The 20,371-nt window shown below is 41.1% G+C and overlaps 1 protein-coding gene across 3 annotated transcripts in view; it reads left to right on the forward strand.

The window, feature by feature from the left end:
- Nucleotides 1–20,371, forward strand: part of TRPC3 (transient receptor potential cation channel subfamily C member 3) — a 73,552-nt gene that overhangs the window by 13,347 nt on the left and 39,834 nt on the right. For all 3 annotated transcript variants that reach the window (XM_019978071.2, XM_070769154.1, XM_070769155.1), the window contains exons 2-3: nucleotides 7,925–8,696; nucleotides 15,387–15,575. In XM_019978071.2, the coding sequence (XP_019833630.2) occupies nucleotides 7,925–8,696; nucleotides 15,387–15,575 (961 nt within the window). The remainder of the gene's footprint in view (nucleotides 1–7,924; nucleotides 8,697–15,386; nucleotides 15,576–20,371) is intronic.

Here is a 20,371-nt window from a genome sequence, read left to right on the forward strand (position 1 = left end):
TTTTGACTTTTCATCTCTGACTGTCTTGTCCTTTGTCAGTGCCTGCTGCTTCCCACCTTCATTACTACTTCCAATTATCACCATCCCCAATACGAGAACTAACATGGTGCTTGCTCTCTAACACTTGTCCCCCCTCCTCTGTGCTTTTCTCACTACTTATCTTCCAAGGCTCCTTCTGCTTTTTTTTTTTGCCCTTCACAGAAGGACAGACTGGAACCTAGCCAGTGGGCACCTTCTTCTTCTTCATTGTGGTGAACTAAATAGTTAAAGCAATTTGACCCTTACTCTTACTGCTTTAGCTCACATTGGAGATGCTGTTTACTTTGCTAGATGGATTGAGTAGCTGGTTAATTCTTAACATCATTTAAATAAAAGATTTGAGGTGACTTCTTTACTAGTGGTCATTTGTTGCTGAGTGCTAAAGAATTTGTGATTCAATCCGAAGAGCCATTTTAGAAACTGTTTTCATAGAACCAAAGTTTTCCAACACATAAGCTAAGCACATATTTTTCTAAGAATTTTTTTGGGGGGAATGTAGACCGTTTTTTAAATCTTTATTGAATTTGTTACAATATTGTTTCTGGTTTTTATGGGTTTGTGGGGTGCAGAGGGTTAGGCCACAAGGCACATGGGATCTTAACTCCATAACCAGGGATCAGACCCACACCCCTTGCTTTGGAAGGCAAAGTCTTAACCACTGGACCGCCAGGGAAGTTCCTAAGCATGTGTTTTAATAGTGCTATTTTGATTTGCATCTTGTTATTCATTTTTCTTGTTCCCTAGAGACAGCATGGTAAAGTAGAGAGACACTACTGAGAGAACCTCTGAACTCTCATTTCTAATTCTCTTTCTTTCAGTGACCTTAAGGAAAAGAAGCTAACATTCTGAGTGAGTCACTTTATCTGTAGAATTAGCATCAGCTGACAAATATTTTTGAACATGTAATGCGCTATATCAGGTACTATAGAGGTAGCTAAGAAATGTGAAAAAAAATTAGAAAGTATAGGGCATTTATTTTCAATCAAACTTAGGGTACATGAATATCACAGGAGACAAAATCAAGGAGAGGGGGAAAAAATGTATAGGTTTATGGGCAGATTCGGAGAAGGCAATGACAACCCACTCCAGTACTCTTGTCCGGAAAATCCCATGGACGGAGGAGCCTGGTGGGCTGCAGTCCATGAGGTTGCTAAGAGTCAGACACCACTGAGCGACTTTACTTTCACTTTTCACTTTCATGCATTGGAGAAGGAAATGGCAACCCACTCCAGTGTTCTTGCCTGGAGAATCCCAGGGACAGGAGAGCCTGGTGGGCTGCCGTCTACGGGGTCGCACAGAGTTGGACACGACTGAAGTGACTTAGCAGCGTGGGCAGATTAGCAGTAGTACAAATGGTCAGGCTGAAATGGTCCAGAATAGTTTCAGGAAGGTTCCAAAGTGGACAGAACCTTGCAGGTCTTCTAGTTATTAATCCTGTGAAGTTTTACCCTCTGTTTTCAGAGGTGTGATGCAAGCTGGACCACAGAAGGTAGGAGGGATTTGAATTGCTAAAGGGCCAAAATAAGAGTATGCCCAGGATGGAAACAAAAGGAACATCCCAGAGGCAAGTGTAGCAGGAGCAAGACAGCAGAACAACTTGGATGGGCAGCGCCATGTAGCTCACAGAACAGGCCTTTCCCCTGAGCGTCCCACCTGCTGACGAGGGGAGAAAGAATGTGACCAAAATGTTCAATCTATGGGTTAAATTAGGTTTTCAAATTCTGTTTTGTTTTTTGCTTGCTAAACAGACACGTATTCTCATTCAACAAGTGAATTAAGCAATCAATAAATTAAGCAGTTAATTAAGCAGTTATGTAAGTTAATAAGAAGGGAGGGCTTGCCCTACATTATCACAGGGATGTAGTCAACTAGAACAGTGTCTTCCTGGGCTGTGAGCTGGTGTCTAAGGGACCTTTGCTTATGGATTCCTCCCTGCAGTCTCCTTGCAGTCTCTTTCTGGTCCGCATGACCATCCCTGGTTCAGGGCACTCAGGAGAGATGCTGTGAGGCCAGTTTCATTCATCTTAGTTTGATTCTATAAAGTAAGTTTGTTTACTTGGGTAAGATTGTTCATGTTCTTGGAAAGCCACTCCTTCCCCTGCTCTTCTCAGTAGCATCTGGCCTTTGGGGGAGGGGAGTTTATATGTCCCTTGGAGGGGTGAAAGGGTGGGATTCTCTGACTCTTTTGGTCTCTAGGCAGTGTTCATTATCTATTTGGGTGCTGCTATATCAGTAGCAGTGACTTGATCTTGGCTGACTCCCCTTTGCCACCCGGATGTGCTCTCTGGCGTATGTGGTTTCAGCTCAGCTCCTGGGGCTACAGAGCTCTAACAGCTGCAACATCGTCTTACAGCACCAGCAGTCATCTCTAGTCTTGGTGCAGGCTCCCTGGCTCTCAGTGCAGGGTCCACACTACATGGGAGCTGAGGGTGGCTTGAGAAAGCCCAAACCATGCCCTACGTAACCAGGCAGGACTGTACTGATCTCCAGCTCAAACAAGCCTGTCAAGAATCGCCTCTACCCTCAGTGGTTCCTCACTTTATTGGATCCGCATCTTGACTCTGACTTCCTTTCTGTTATTTCTTTCTTCTCCTAAGACAGTAAGCATCGTGGCTTTACTGTTAAAAGTGGGAGAACTATCCTGTCTACATGATGAGAGCAGTCAGGGATTAGGTTCTGTCAGAATTAATTAGAGACATAAAGGAACTAAGCAAATCCTTCCTCAAGACAATTTCCCTTTTCCCAGATTCTGCTCGCAAAATCCCATTTTTCTTGCAAAAAAAAAACCTTAAACATAATCTTACTCTCTCTGTGTGCACTCCTCCTCTAAGTTTATCTTATTTTCCCCTAAACCCACCCAACTCTATACTCCACATTTTACCTCCAAGGCTGAAGCAAGATGTCCCGAGTTAACAGAGCCAAGATCTTGTAAAAAGGTCTGGCAAAAGAGAAAAGCACCTTGCTAATTTTTCAAAAAATATCCTTGATGGTATAAAAATACCATTGATAGAACCAAAATAAGCAGAATAATATGCTTACTGCCCTTGATAGTACAGAAATAAGCAGTATAACATGTTTATAGAACAGTGAAGAATGAATCTGAGGAGCAAGGAAAAGAAGGTTGGATAGGGAGCACGGGGCAGGCTGTCAACGTCCTGGAAAACCAGGTGGAGGACCTCGTTGGTTTTTATGTTTTGTTTTTAAGAGAAGAGTGATGGTAAAAGCAGAGTTGAAGCAGCACCAGCTGCTGGGGGTGGCTGGGGTACAAAGAGGAAATCAGAAGCAGCAGGAGAGAGAAAACAGGAGTCAGACAGGCCCCAGGTTGGATCCCAGTCTTGGATTTTACTCTCTGTATTACCTTGGCCAATTTCTTTTGAACCCAATGTCTTTTGAACTCTTTAATGAGTTTTCTTATTTATGAAACGGGGAAGAATAATACCTGATTCATAGCAATGTTAGGAGAAGTAAAGATGATGGTGCATGAAAAATATGCACATACACCAGGTACTCAGTAAAGTTTAGTCGCCTTCTCTCATGCCGTCTCTGCTGGAAAGCTGTTGTAATTAGCCAGCCATGATGCGTTTAAGACCTAGAGGCTAGAGTTGGCAATGAGAACTGGAAGGAAGGATCTGGTACAGGAAGATCAGGTTTTAAGTGGTAATAATAGGACAGAGAATCTAAATGAACGTAATGCTGTTGTCCCTTACCTGGCACTGCTCAAACATGTTATTCCAGCTTGGCTTTTGGCAGGACTAGTGTGACAAGTGTTTATGGGCCTCCTCGTCTGGGGTCACTGATCCAGGATAGCTCTGTTGTTTTTATACTGGAAGTTTCCAGCCTTCAGTGTGCATAGGAATTGCAAAGGATGCTCATTTAATATACATATTCCAACCTCCACCCATATTGCAGGGCCCCACCCCTAGGAGATTCTGATTTAGTTCATCTTGAATGGAATCCAGAAATCTGAATTTTAATAGGTACTCCAAGTAATCTTAGGCAGGTAGGCTTCACGTCTCGCCATTATAAATCAGAGGAGTGGATGAAAAAGTTATGAGAACTGAGTGTTGCTTGTATTTTTGCCACTGAATAGAATGGAGAAAAAGATTGTCATTGGGTGGAAAAATACCTCTTAGGGAGAACTTTTTATCTGCTTGAGTGTTTGGACAATTACTAAGAACCCAAAGTTTGTTTCATAAACCATGAAAAAAACCCTTTTTGCCTTAAGATGCATGGTCAGTGTCTTAGTCAGCTTACGCTGTCATAACTTAGTACCACAGACTGGGTGGCTTAAACAACACAAATGTATTTTCTCACAGTTCTGGAAGCCAGAAGTCTGAGATCATGGTACCAGTATGGTCAGGTTCTTGCAGATGGCTGCCATCTCACTGTGTCTCCACAAGGAGTCGGTGAAGCCAGAAGCAAACTCTCTATTTCCTTAGGGCACTGATTCCACCATAAGGGTTCTATGTTCATAGCCTTATCTAATCCAGATCACCTCCCAAAGACCTAATCTCCAGATACCATATTGGGGGTTTTGTTGTTGTTTAGTCACTAAGTTGTGGAGAAGGCAATGGCAACCCACTCCAGCACTCTTGCCTGGAAAATCCCAAGGACGGAGGAGCCTGGTGGGCTGCAGTCCATGGGGTCGAGAAGAGTTGGACATGACTGAGCGACTTCACTTTGACTTTTCACTGTCCTGCATTGGAGAAGGAAATGGCAACCCACTGCAGTGTTCTTGCCTGGAGAATCCCAGGGACGGGGGAGCCTGGTGGGCTGCCGTCTGTGGGGTCGCACAGAGTCGGACACGACTGAAGCGACTTAGCAGCAGCAGTCACTAAGTTGTGTCCAACTCTTTGCAACCCCATGGACGGTAGCCCGGCAGGCTCCTCTGTCCATGGGATTTCCCAGGCAAGAATACTGGAGTGGGTTGACATTTCCTTATCCAGGGGATCTTCTCAACTCAGGAATCGAATCTGCATCTCCTGCATTGGCAGGAAGGTTCAGACACTGAGCCACCAGGGAAGCCTGCATTGGGGGTTACAGCTTCAACATGTGGATGTGTAGGGGCACACAGTTCAGTCCATAGCGATCTAATGTTACCAGCCATCTGTATCAGCTATGAAGGAAATTGCACCTGGTGCTTGTAGGGCAATTGATTTAGGTCAGTGGTTCCCCAAAGCTCTTACCAGAAGGAAGGCCCTATCTGATGTACCCTTGCGGTGCTAGATGAGTCAATCCGTGACATGGGGATTTAAAGGTAAAAACATGTCTGGCAAAATGATTTTATTGTTAGCATTACTAAAGTTAGACATCCTCTCCCATTCACCCTTACCCCTTTTTTACTTCTCATCCTGGAGGAGATGCTTTGTTAAGACCATCTGAGATTTGGGCCACGTTTATGCATTGTGGGGGAATTGATTGTGACTCATACCATTTTATTAGTCTGGATTAATGAAGCATATCTTAATATTGTAAAGAAAGGTTTTAAAAAAGACACTTCTTATGTGGATTTACAAATGAAAACAAGTAGTATTGTCAGTACTTTTATTTTGAAATAGCAGTATAATTTGTTCCAGCTGAAAAATCTTACTTCACACTTAACTCAGTGTTAGAATCTTTTAAAGATAAAATCAAAATGACTCATGTGACTTGTGTTATATAGTATTAAAACCCCACATTTTGGCTTAAATGCACAAAATGGAGGTATAGGTTCCAAAAGAAGAAGAGATGCTAAGAAAAAAACTACTAAGAAATGCAAATAAAAAAATTTTGAAAGAACATTTTTTGGTATTTTCAGATCACTGTCTTTGGGGACAAAAGGTAGGCTTTTATGAGTGATTCTTTTTGTGGGTAGCAATCATTAGGTAAAAAACCCCATTCTAGTCAGATGTGACACTTTGATAATGAGTTTATTTCCCCAAAGATAACCCATCTGGGATAGATTGGAATTCCACAGACTTAACATATTCTGCATATATATTCTGTAGTCATGAATAATGTCAATATATTATCAATGGTAAGCACAAAATTCATCATTTATACAAGATGGAAATTCTAGCCATTTAAAGAGTGCCAGTTTAATAGTAAAATATTGATCTAATGAAGTCAGTACCACTAATGTAATAAGTGAGTATGTCAACTTTTTGCAATGCCAATGTTTTTAAGATTTTAAAAAAAAACACCTTGTTACAGAGTTTGTTCTTGAAACAAATGTCTCTTCTATGCAGTTCAGTGAATGCTATTTCCTAGTTCTTGTCCACCTAAAAATTATCATTGTACAAAGGCACATACACACAGCACAAAAACCACACACAAACACAGGCCTCCTCAAGCCAGCCTTGAACCTCCTGGTTTCCCACACATACCACATAGTTCACATCTCACTCCACTATTCTTACACATCACACCTACTAATAGTGGTCAGACATACGGCATTTGGGCTACCCTCATGGCTCAGTGGTAAAGAGCCCACCTGCCAATGCAGGAGATGTGGGTTCGATCCCTAGGTCAGGAAGATCTCATGGAGAAGGAAATGTCAACCCACTCCAGTATTCTTGCCTGGGAAATCCCATGGACAGAGGAGCCTGGTGTGCTCCTGGAGGTGCCCATGGGGTCGCAAAGAGTCAGACACTGTTGACTTAGGGACTGAACCGCAAAAACTTATGGCATTTATTTAGCTTCTGAAACATTATAATATAATGATTGCCGGTATGTACTTATATGTTTTAAAATTTTGTCAACTAAGGGATGAAGATTTTTTTTAATTTAAGCATAAATTTTATTTTTAATAAAAATATTCAACTATGGTTACTGCTGCTGCTGCTGCTAAGTTGCTTCAGTTGTGTCTGACTCTGTGTGACCCCATAGACGGCAGCCCACTAGGCTCCTCTGTCCCTGGGATTCTCCAGAAGAATACTGGAGTGGGTTGCCATTTCCTTCTCCAAAGCATGAAAGTGAAAAGTCAAAGTGAAGTCGCTCAGTTGTGCCTGACTCTTAGTGACCCCATGGACTGCAGCCTACCAGGCTCCTCCGTCCTTGGGATAAATCTAGACTGAATTATCATTTTATAATTGCTAAATCTTGTCTGTGTCGTTAAAAAAAAAAAGAATTTTGTTAAGTTTTCTGGGGGGTGGGGGAGTAGGTTGGGATACCCATAATAGAAAAGATAGAAAATCTAAGATCCTGAAAGATAGTACTTGGCCTAAATACTGGACTTTGTGTGTGTGTGTCAATGATCTTATTTAGTTAAAAATATGCAATGACTTAGGAGGATTGTTCTGGCCTAATTCTTGAAAATTTAATATCTTTAGCCTTCAAGCGTAGTGCTTTGGTGACAAGTACCTGTTTGCCCCTGTTTTCAAGACTTTTTAAAGCAGCAGTTAACTTTATTCCCACAGGTATGATGAGTCCTGTCTTTACCAGGGTCACAAAGGGAGACCTGGAAATCGTTTATGTTATTATTCCTTATGAATGTCATTCTCTATGGCAGGGGACCCCAACCTCGGGTCAGCTCAGCCAGGGCATTAGGTGAGCTATAAAAGTGCACAATAGATATGATGTAATGTGCAGAAACCATCCCCTCCACCCTGGTGGAAAAATTGCCTCCCACAAAACAGGTCCCTGGTGCCAAAAAGGTTGGTGATGGCTGCTCTGTAGAACAAGAACTCTTGTTCTGAAGGGTTTCTGCTTTCTGGGTTCCAGCAGCCCTTATTAGGTCCAGGTGTAAAACTTCAGGCGAGTCTTAGCGTCTGACCTGGCTGTCCTCAGGCCATAGATTTGCCGTGTGTGTGACCTGTACTGCAGAAATGGAGCGATATGTGGGAAGAAGCAATATGCCCTAATATTCAACAGCTGGGGTTTTGTTGTTGTTGCTGCTGCTGATTAGGTCAATGGAGGAAAGCCCATCCCTAAGGCGCAAGACGGTGATGCGGGAGAAGGGCCGGCGCCAAGCCGTCCGGGGACCGGCCTTCATGTTCAACGACCGGGGTACCAGCCTCACTGCGGAGGAGGAGCGCTTCCTCGACGCCGCCGAGTATGGCAACATCCCGGTGGTGCGCAAGATGCTGGAGGAGTCCAAGACGCTGAATGTCAACTGCGTGGACTACATGGGCCAGAACGCGCTGCAGCTGGCGGTGGGCAATGAGCACCTGGAGGTGACCGAGCTGCTGCTCAAGAAGGAGAACTTGGCACGCATCGGCGACGCCCTGCTGCTCGCCATCAGCAAGGGCTACGTGCGCATCGTGGAGGCCATCCTCAACCACCCCGGGTTCGCGGCCAGCAAGCGCCTAACCCTAAGCCCCTGCGAGCAGGAGCTGCAGGACGACGACTTTTACGCTTACGACGAGGACGGCACACGCTTCTCCCCGGACATCACCCCCATCATCCTGGCGGCGCACTGCCAGAAGTACGAGGTGGTGCATATGCTGCTGATGAAGGGCGCCAGGATCGAGCGGCCGCATGACTATTTCTGCAAGTGCGGGGACTGCACGGAAAAGCAGAGGCACGACTCTTTCAGCCACTCGCGCTCAAGGATCAATGCCTACAAGGGGCTGGCCAGTCCAGCTTATCTGTCCTTGTCTAGCGAGGACCCTGTGCTCACTGCCCTGGAGCTCAGCAACGAGCTGGCCAAGCTGGCCAACATAGAGAAGGAGTTCAAGGTAAGCTGTGCGCTCCACCGCGGCTGCTCTGCGCGCTCTTCCACTTCCCGGCGAGGTGCCTTCTGCAGTCTGCTCCCAAATCAGTTTTGTCCAGTGGATCTAAAATCTCAAGGGATTGGGAGCGTCGTTCAGAAATGATCTGATGATTTTTCTCTTTTCAGCCCGGTGCTGTGATAAATTTGTTTTAGAAGTGGGTATATACTGAATCAGAGAGCTGTAATGATTGTGCTGCTCTGCGTTCTGGATAGGTGTTAAATAGTACACGAGACTTCTGTTTTGTTGAAGGAGGGATTTAGCTATGATCTTGCTTCCCAGTTCTTCCTCTTTTGTAGTTGTATGGTGGCACCCAATATAGAAATAGTTTTGCATGCACTGTTTATTGGCCCAAACATTTGTATATCCCTTTAGTTAAAAGTCAAAAGACTAATATAAAATTTTAAATGAATGACTAAAGTCATTTTATTTATGACAAAAGTGGCTGCAACTGAAATCCACAAATGAAATCTGCAATATTCAGAATGGTGAGCTGTGGCCATTAGGTCAACCCAGAAATGTAAAGACAGAAAAGTGGTTTGCTTTAGTAGATTTTTTTATGAGTGAACTTTTTTTTGGACATCATCTCCAGTCAACAGTATTATTTATTTTTATTAAAAACTATACATTAATAGTGGAATGTTTTTTAATTGTTACATTTTCCTATGCATTTCAGATGGTTCTGCCTATTAAATCTAGGGCAGGAGGAGACTTTGTAGATCTGGTGAAAGTCAGACTGTTTTCTAGCAGGCTCCTGGTTCCTGTTATCCACTAAAGAGGATGATTCTAGGCATCATTTCCTTGAATTCGTTTTTGGATGCTGAGTTAATCTTCTTTTTTTTTTTTTTTTTTTTTTATGTTGTGGTGTCAGATCACAGAAAAAGTGATTATTCTGTTTTTTAGGTTTTACTGCAGTTTTTCATACTTATTGAGAGCCACACAAATGCAACTAGCAATATAATTCAAGTTAACTAGTTGAAAGAAAACGGTAGGAAAGTTTTGTGGGGTTTTCCCCTTCCACATATACCAGATTTCCTCGACATCCATCAACACTCATCTTGTGCTGGTGGAGATCTGGCCTTAGTATAATATTATTTGTTATTTCATTAAATTCTTTCTAATATGAAGGCTGTGCATATTTATTGTAAAAATTTGGAAAATGTGGGAAAATACAAAGAAGAAAATAAGTATCACCTATATCTATCTATTCCCTTTGAAAAGATTCCTTATGTGGTATTTGAAAAGATTTATTTCCTTATACCTAAAATGAAATTTTTTTTTTTTTCAGAACTCAGGTAGAGCAAATTCCTAACTTCAAATTCTGTTTGAAAAGAATAGAAGCGTGTTCAGATAAAAGTCTAAATGTCACTTTATTTCATCATAGTGATAAAAAGTATGGGCTTCCCTGGTGGCTCAGATGGTAAAGAATTCGCTTGAAATGCAGAAGACCCGACTTTGATCCCTGGGTGGGGAAGATCCCCTGGAGAAGGGAATGGCTACCCACTCAAGTATTCTTGCCTGGAGAATCCCATGATTAGCAGAGGCTGGTGGGCTACAGCCCATGGGGTTGCAAACAGTCAGACAGGACTTAGTGACTAACACTTTCACTTATAAAAAGTGTAATTTTAACTTTATTATTTTACTATTCCAAGGGTCACTCAAACCTTGTTTTTATGCATTTTGCTTGGTATGTACTTAAAGTCTGTATAAGAAATTCTGCAAATATTTTCCTAGATTATGTTTTAATAATTAACAGAAGATGGTGACATATGTAATTCTGCCCAGAGAAGTAGCCTCAGTGAAGTAATGTTAAGAAAATTTGTTATTCATAGTTCTCCCCTTGATGCCAACTAAACCCATATTGATAATACATGAAATCTCCTTTACCCTAACATAAAAAGTCACCTCTGATAACCTTTCAAAGGTGGGAAATGATTACAAATGAAGAGGCAAAAAAAGGAGAAAGCACAACTGGGTTTAAGAAAGCATTCATAAAGCTGCCAGCTATCTAAGGATATGCAAATCAAAATCTCATGGTTCCTTTTTCCTGAATTATATGGAAGGTGTTTGTGTAGTGTAACCATATAAGAAGCAAGATACAGACAGGTCTTTGTAAGTTATGATCTCAAAGGACTACAGGTCTCTCTCTCCTGACTAAATGTACCTTTTCATTCCCATATTCACTTGTCCTTGTTATTCTTTTCTTATTTTTTATCCTTTACTTTTCTTATCTGTCTGCTTTTCATCACTTTGCCTTCTCATCCCACACTCATGTCCATCTGTCAGGACTTTAGACAGAAAAAATAGTGCTTTCACAGCACTGACCCAGAGACTGCCTCCCTTGAAAGTGCAGAAAGTGAAGCTTCTTTTTAAGTCAGGGTCACTTAATCTGCCCTATTCCATGGTGTTCATTATATTCTTTCCGTAAAGACTTTGAACTTAAAGTACTAGCCTTGAAAAAAAGACATGATTTTTTTTCCATTTCAAATGCATATGAGTATTCATCTTATCAGTGGCCTGTAAGACCCAGTATCTCATCCCTCAGACTGCCGTCACTTAGGTGCTTCAGAGAAGGTTCTCAGCCATCGTGCAGTCTTCAAAGGTCCTTGAAGAGTACAGGCAGCATGGTGCCAAAAACATATGAAGCTCATTATCCCAAGTTTGGACATTCTAGGATATAGATTTAGATAGATGAATGGAGGACAGCTTGGTGACAGGTTATTAAAGAAGTATTTTCAATGTGCAAATGCTGTCTGAAGCTATTCTGAGAAACAGAGTATTGGAGAGGCTGAGCTCCATGTTTCATCTTCCAAATGTCAGTGGCTAGGAAGCTAGCCATTTATTAAGCTGAAATTTCCTAATTCTGAATCAATGATGCACTTAAAAAAAGGCATTGTGCTTTCCCTGTGCCTCAGATTTTCCTTTTGTAAAGTAGAAAAACAATTTCAAGTTATATCACAGTAGGACAGTACTACTACTACTACTAAGTCACTTCAGTCATGTCCAACTCTGTGTGACCCCATAGACAGCAGCCCACCCAGTTCCTCCGTCCCTGGGATTCTCCAGGCAAGAACACTGGAGTGGGTTGCCATTTCCTTCTCCAATGCATGAAAGTGAAAAGTGAAAGTGAAGTCGCTCAGTCATGTCCGACTCTCAGCGACCCCATAGACTGCAGCCTTCCAGGCTCCTCCGTCCATGGGATTTTAAGGAAGAGGAAAATAAATGTAGTCCAAAAGCAAGGTAGCATTTGATAGTAGGAAAATACTCTAGGAATCATCCACCTATACAGACCTCTCATTTTACAAGTGAGAAAACAAAGACAATAGCCAACATACCATCTGCTAAGCCTAGATTTGGGTGCCTTGAGTCCCAGTTCTAGCTCTTCTATGTAACATGCTATACCTGGTAACATAGAAGCAATTCTGTAGTTGATGTGTACCAAGCACACTCAAAGCATTTAATCCTCATAGCAGCAATAATTTGCTGTGTGGTGTTAAGTTGCCCAGTCATGTCTGACTCTTTGTGACCCCTTTGACTGTAGCCCGCCAGGCTCCTCTCTCCGTGGGATTTCCTAGGCAAGAGTACTGGAATGGGTTGCTATGCCCTGCTCTAGTGGATCTTCCCAAACCAGGGATTGAACCCAGGTCTCCCACACTGCAGGCAGAGTCTTTACCTGAGCCAGTAGGGAAACCCAACAGCAATAATAGATAGGTTTATTCTCATCAGAGAGTTCTCACCTTCTGTAAGGTCACACAGCTAGGAGGTGGTAGAAGTGAAATGAAGGAAGTGAAGTGAAGTTGCTCAGTTGTGTCCGACTCTTTGCGACCCCATGGACTGTAGCCTACCAGGCTTCTCCGTCCATGGGATTCTCCAGGCAAGAATACTAGAGTGGGTTGCCATTTCCTTCTCCAGGAGATCTTCCCGACCCAGGGATTGAGCCCGGGTCTCCCGCATCGTAGGCAGATGCTCTAGCATCTGAGCCACCAGGGAAGTCAGGAAGTGGTAGAACCAGTATGCAAATCCAGGAAGTCTGGTTTCAGATTTATCCTTTTAACCACTACACTGTCCTGCCTCTTTTATTATTAGGGAAAGGATCTGACAGGAGCAAACCTGCTTAGAGTTGAATTTCAGTTTTCCTGTTAAGAATAAAAAGGGATTAAACCATGAACGTTAAAAACCTGCTGAAACCTGTAGACAGGTTGTGACGAGGCCCAGGCTTCACTGTTCTTCCTCTAGCTTGAGCAGGCCTTCCGGGTTTTGAGTTTCTGCTCTATAAAGTGGGCTGCAGACCCATCTGGTAAATTTGTGGAGGACCATGGTAATGGAAAAGTCACACAATAAAGATACTCAGGCAAAACTAAATTTAGAGAAAATCATTAGAAAATTTGGACCAGACGAAAGGTCTAAGTTGTGAAGTAGTGAGAGACAGGACCTCATGGTAGAACTGACAGAGTCAGCTGCCAGAGTTCCCTGGGAGCTCTGCATATATTGGCGAAATGGCATTCTGTAAGCCCAATAGAAGAAATCGCCATTACCTCCAGCTCTGATTATTTTCTGTATTTGGATAGCAGACTTCTTCCAGGAGGAAATGATTAAATTGTTACGAAAACAGTGTTATTGTTGCAATTTGCTACTTGTTTTTTGCTTCCTGACTGATCTTTTAGTGGATATTAAAAAAGCACAAAGCTTTCTATAATATCAGATAATTTACAGGTTATAATTTTAAAGATAATGAGTTATTATTTGGATATTACTGCAGAAGTGGTTTCTATGTTTTATTCCAGAAGAGAAAAAAGTCTTTTTTTACTTCTGATCAATGGGGAATTGGCCATCCTGTGTCGTATCAAATCTTATAGAACAGTCTGAACTGCCGAGTAACAGGAGGAAATTTCATTTAAAAAATGTACTAAAAGGAGAGCTTTATATGGAAACAGACGTGGATTTAATACTTCTTCTGGATGCTATAATAAAATATTTCATTAGTCTTCCAGGAATGGAAGGCAGATGGATATTTAACTGACACTCTGCATAGAAACCAGAGATTGAACATTTTATTAATTTTATCAGTTGCATGGTACCAAACTTGAATGGAAACCAAAGACTGAAGTTTTTATTCATTTTATTTGTTCCCTTTTGAGGGGAAAAGGATTAACTGCAACTCTTCTTTATCTGAATTTCTGATATCTGAAATGGAAACTATTCTAGTCTGTGTAGCCTTTAAACAGTCTTTCCTTTTCTTGTTTATTTTAGTTGGTGCGGTGATTTTTGCGCATCAAATCAAGTTAATTATTTAAGGGGAAAAATGGAAATTTTTCATGTTGTATGAAGATGATTTAAATATTTAAAGTATGATATTTGGAAACCTAGAAATTCTGCCATCCTAAATATTACCCAGTTATTAGACATGTACAATATGTCAGGACATGTTGAAATGAGGAATTATATTTTCCTCATGTGTACCAAAGTAGATTATCATCTGATTCATTTTCCTGATTTTAGTGAAAGTTGTAGAAGTGGAGCTGGGGGTTGCAGAAGTTAGGCATTTTCCTGAGAGATGGTCATTAACACCTGGATTGGAACCAATGGGCTGGAAATAGAGCTCCATTCAGAAGGTAGCAAGGAATTCTGACAAATGCCTTCTACCAGTCCATGGCACTATATAAATATGCTAATGAAATTAAAGATTCACAGATTATTTTTAGCAAGGTGTTAGTTCCAGTGGCCTGAAAAATTTTCTCTCAGGTATTGATATTCTGCAACCCTTGAGAATTCAATTATATATAATCAGACATTTCTCTCCTTCTAGTTCTCCAGGACATGATAATGTGCCCTTCAGACAACAAGAAAAAAATACCCCCTGTGTTGGCACCTACCCTCCTCTTTGCTTTCACTGTAAACCATCATCCTCAATCACAACTGTATGTCAGAAACGCTGGGAGAGTGTGTTAACACATTGCTGCCCCTCATCATCAGTTTCTAATCAGGATGTCTTGGGTGGGGTCTGAGAATTTATGTTTCTAAAGGAAATGGCAACCCACTCCAGTGTTCTTGCCTGGAGAATCCCAGGGACGGGGGAGCCTGGTGGGCCGCCGTCTGTGGGGTCGCACAGAGTCGGACACGACTGAAGCGACTTAGCAGCAGCAGCAACACATGTCCAGGTGCTACTGAGGCTGCTGGCCTGAGGACTACAGTTTGAAAAGCGCTGTCTCCAATAAGGCAATGGATAGTAAACCAGACAGGTTATTTTCATGTATAGTCAGTTTTCTATGTCAGATCGCCACTTAAGGAATTTTCATCTTAGAAATGGCTTTGTTTTGGCTTTAAGAAAACTACTGTTTATCTGTACAAGAGAGACATAACTCTCTTTGATACTTTGGCCTTTCAGCATTAAGCATTTAACCACTATTTCTTAATGAAAACCAGTCACTTGCTTGCACACCATTTTCAGAACTGTCTTATATGTATTAGGTCCTGGCTAAGGAGGGAGGTGGAAGCAAATCCAGCTGGTATCTAACTCAACAAACCTTGCATTTACCAGGGGGCTAAAACTTCCTGCCCAGAGTTAGGTAGACTTTTTCTAATTTACAAAACCCCTGAACACTTTCCACTGAACTACAGCACATTCTCTGCATTAAACTCTAACCCTCTTGTTCTTAGAATGACTATCGGAAGCTCTCCATGCAATGCAAAGACTTCGTGGTGGGTGTGCTGGATCTTTGCAGAGACTCAGAAGAGGTAGAAGCCATTCTGAATGGAGACCTGGAATCGGCAGATCCTCTGGAAATGCACAGGCATAAAGCTTCCCTGAGTCGGGTCAAACTTGCCATCAAGTATGAAGTCAAAAAGGTGAGTGGCCTACTTTCATCCAGCTCCATATTGGAATCAACATGTAATATCAACTATGCCATAATCCTAGGAGAGGTTTTTAAATAATAAAAATAGATGTTATTGACAAAAAGATGTTTTTCCTTTATGAAATAGATTAAATGGTATCATGGTGAAGTTGTGAGTCAAGTACCCAGCTCCAATCTTTTCCACTTTTTATCCATTGTCAGATCTTGGATAAATCATAAAACTTCTTAACATTTCATTTTCCTCATATAAAAGGAGAATAATACCGCTTACCTGTATCAGGGTTTTGGTGGGATTTCAGTGGATTAAGATACGCAAAAGAACTTTGTAAACTGCTCATAGCAATGTGGTTGATGATAATAAAATCTGTTACTTGTATACATTTTTGTAAGGCACTGTTGCATATGTTCTAGTGTTAACCTTGTGACAAGCCTTTGTAATTATCCATCTCATCTATAAAATAGGTGTTTGATGATGAGACTTCTATTCTATAAGGGCATTGAGGTTCACCAGACTTAAATGACATGTCTAAGATCATACAGCTATGGAATTCTATGCAGTTGCCAAAAAAATAAAAATTATGCTTACTTTTTTACTCTGGATATTGCAGATAGAACTGTCACATGTATGTATTTGCTACTTGTGTGGGGCTTTAAATAGTTCATATCAATTATAGTTATATTGTTCCACTTATAATAAAAATCTCAGCTATTCAGAATCTAATCATTTATGCATATTTTACATAACTTGAATTTTTATACTTTAAATCATGAAAAAGTAAGCTATTGTCAGGAGCAGATCTGGTTTCATGAACTGGTCAGTCTGTGTATAGTGGACTCTTCTCTTGTTCCTGCAGTGTGGTGTGGTGTTTAAGAGGGCAGACCCTGGAGCTAACTTGAAAGAGTTCAAGTCCTGACTTGTCTTCTCTGTGTGACAGGACAAACCTCTTGATCAATCTAAACCTCGTTCTGCTTATTGGTAGTGGAGACAACTACTATTTCAGTTATTTTAAGGATTACGTGAGCTAATACAAGTAAAGTAATTAGCACAGACATAGTGTTAATACCTGGTGATAGCTCAGTAATTATTAGCTAATCACATTTCTGCATTTGAAAATTCATTCTCAGAATGATGACTCTTGAGACTTTCCTGATGGTGCAGTGGCTAAAACTTTGTGCTCCCAATTCAGGGGACCCAAGTTCAATCCCTCGTTGTTGAACTAAATCCACAACTAAAACCTGTCACAGTCAAAATAAATAAATAAGAATGATGATGCTTAAGTTCAGTTCTTAGTCATCAAAGACATTTCATGTTTATTGTGCTGGTTTGGTCCTTAGTGGTAGGTTATAGCCAATTTAAACAGAAAAGAATTGAGTGAGAAATATTAGCAGGCTCACAGAATCTTTGAGAAGTGGAAGAGCAAGATTATCTAAGCTGTGCTTGCAGAAACCTTGCCCAGAGCCAGGCCCTGAACTGACCTGGTAAGGAGGTTTCTCTGACCCAAACAGAACAATTCTGCCTCTGCTGCAGAGGGTCAGCTTCCTACCAACAGAAAGGACTTCCTGAGTCCTGCCTGTTGTAAAAGGCTCCTTCCAAATCAGAGGTATGCACACATGCCTCTGACCAGGGGAACCTAGGGCAATGTTTGCACCCTAGCAGCAGGTGAGCATGGGGGAATCTGTGTGTGTGTGTGTGTGTGTGTGTGTGTGTGTGTGTACACACAGTTCTACCACAATGTAGAGAACTTCCACATTGTGGTGTTCACAAAATTATAGTCAGCAATTAATGACAGATCTCCCCTCTACTTAATAAGAAGTGAAATGTGAAGATTCTCATTAAATTTTGGTGTAAAATAACTTTTCAAGAAGTTGTCAGTAAGAAGGTAATTGAATTGGCTCCACTGGCCCCTCTCAGAGCAAGCATGCTAGTTGACATTTTGCTGTACTGGAAGAAAAAGATAGCTTTGAACAAGATTGATATTAAACTGTTTTTAGAAAACTAGACATTTATTCACAGACCTTACAACAGGCATCTCTTGCCTTTAGCTCCTGAGAGGAGAGAATTGATTTCAGTTGTCACTGGTTCTTTGTCATTGCTTTCAAAGTGTCATATTAGCAGAGACAGCTCATCTACAGTTGTGCTTCTGTTAACCAAACTGTCTTCCAGAGTGAATGTCTTCTTGCATGTTAATTTTAAATGAATTGATGTGTAGGGTTACAATGTATGAGGTGTCAGTTAATGATAAATTTCCTGTCAGTTAACCACCAGAAAACAACAGCAAAATGTATCTGGAACTGAAAGGAGATTTAGGACTTTGCACATACTTCTGGTTTTGTCTATTTTATGCTATAAAATGAGTATTAGTTAAAATCTTTTATTTGGAATCTTCACCCAATAAATGTATATAAGAACTTTATTCTGGAATGCCCCACAAAGCCCCAGATCCTCTTTCTTTCTCTCCGAAGATTCCTTCATTCTTCACTCAACACTCACCCATCTCCATCTAGCAAGGAGCAAAAATACTTCCACCCACTTCTGCTACTTCCTTTTCCCATCATCTCCTTTCTAGTCCCCTAGTAAAATAACATCTTGGGTTGTAATATTCATGAACTCCACAGACTATGGCACCGAAATTGAGCATAGCTACATGCATGACATTGGGATTTCAAAATACTGTGTTGTGAAATTTTTCCCCTTGGAATTTAATAAGCATATTTATTCAAATCAGTCCATAATTCCACCAAGGAAACCAGTTTTATATAATGCTAAATTATTTAGATCCCCTAAGAAACTCAAGATGTCTCTTCTACCATCTTTCTAATATCTGCTTCCAATTGTGATTCTGGGTCTATTGAGTTCTTTCTAAGCTCAGAGTTCCCAGGGCTTAGGTCTTCCCTAGGAATCACTATGAGTTCACCCCAGGCCTTAGAGGCTCAATGACAGTTAATCAAGAAAATGAAAACACAAAAGATCTGAATTGAAGTCTGAACATGAGTTTAACGTTTATGTGAGAAAAGATTTTTTCAGTATAAAAGCAGGAGAAAAAATAGAAAACAAAAATATAAGTTATTTGACCATATGTAACTTAAAACCTCTATACATCAAAAAGATCATAAAAAAGGTAAAGGGCAAACTAGGAAAATTTTTTTCTATACTATAACTTAGAGGCTTGATAGTCTTTTTTGTTTGTTTGTTTTTAAACAGGTCATTCCTTTCCCTTTAAACAAAATTGTTTATTTACTTTTGGCCACACTGGGTCTTCATTGCTGCATGTAGGCTTTCTCTAGTTGCCACAAGCAGGGGCTGCTCTCTAGTTGCGGTGCTCGGGGCTCCCTTTTTGCAGAGCATCAGCTCTGGAATGCGTGGTTCAGTAGTTGTGGCATGTGGGCTCTGAGGCATGGGGGATCTTCCCAGACCTGGGACTGAACTCATGTCCTCTGCATTGGCAGGCAGATTCTTAACCAGTGGACCACCAGGGAAATCCTGGGAATGATACTCTTAATAACCAAAGTGCACAAACAAATTCATAGGGAAAATTTCCAGAGGTCTATAGAAAAATAAGCAAAAAGCTTCTATAGGTAGGTAATTCACAGAAAAGAAAATTCAAATGGCTAACAAATGTATTTAAAAATTTCTTTTTTTTTTTTTCAAACCCTCTAGTAATATGAGATGCATCAGTTCAGTTCAGTTCAGTTGCTCAGTCGTGTCTGACTCTGCGATCCCATGAATTGCAGCACGCCAGGCCTCCCTGTCCATCATCAACTCCCGGAGTTCACTCAAACTCACTTCCATTGAGTCAGTGATGCCATCCAGCCATCTCATCCTCTGTCGTCCCCTTCTCCTGCCTCCAATCCCTCCCAGCATTAGAGTCTTTTCCAATGAGTCAACTCTTCGCATGAGATGGCCAAAGTACTGGAGTTTCAGCTTATGCATATTATCATATAAATACCATCTGCCCTCACTCAAATTATTAAAAAATTAAAAATTATAAAAAATTACAATTCTCAGTGCTTTTAGTGAAATGAACAATCATATAGTACTGGTGGGGGACAAACAATAAGACATTCTCTATGAGGGAGTGGATGTTGAAGATTATTCATCTCTGAGTTACTTCTGAGGGGTCTCTAAGGTAACTCAGACAACTGAAAGATAGTAAATGTTGTTACTGTTTGTAGTTACACACATTATTCTACAAAAGAGAATGGAACAGAGTGGAGGGTGAAATTTGTTGTTTTGAAAATAAGTACAAGAAAAGTAACTTTTAGGCAAAAACATTCGTTGTTTTCCAATTAGAGTAATGGACTATTTGCCCCCCAAAAGTCCCAAGCTCTAATTATGACTGTACCTCTGTGTTCTGACTGGTGGATTAATATCAATCCATACCCACCCATAGAAATAACACCTACCTCAAGTGAGCCTTGTCTATTGTAAGGAAGACTGTGACAAAGATAAAGGATACCAGAACTTGATGGACCGTTGAATCTGGAAAATCAACCTCTTGAGAAAGAGGAGAACTTTCCTGAGTTCTTCCTCTTTCCTCCAACAGTGAGATTAGGTTTAACTATGGAAAGATCATGTAGAAAAGAGATATGCAGCAATATAGACACCTAAAATTATCCACTGTATTTGCAGAAAATGTGCAAAGAAGGTCCAGAAATTGAGCAATGCAATGAAAGAGTGGTAAATCCACTGCAGAGACTTTGGGCTGAATGTGCTGGCCAGAGCGGGAATGGGTTCTGCATGTCAGACCTCTGCTGGGTGTGTGCCCAGGCACGGAGGGGTAACAGCGG

This window comes from Bos indicus, chromosome 17 (genome assembly GCF_029378745.1).
Source record: "Bos indicus isolate NIAB-ARS_2022 breed Sahiwal x Tharparkar chromosome 17, NIAB-ARS_B.indTharparkar_mat_pri_1.0, whole genome shotgun sequence".
In the NCBI taxonomy this organism is placed as follows: domain Eukaryota; kingdom Metazoa; phylum Chordata; class Mammalia; order Artiodactyla; family Bovidae; genus Bos; species Bos indicus.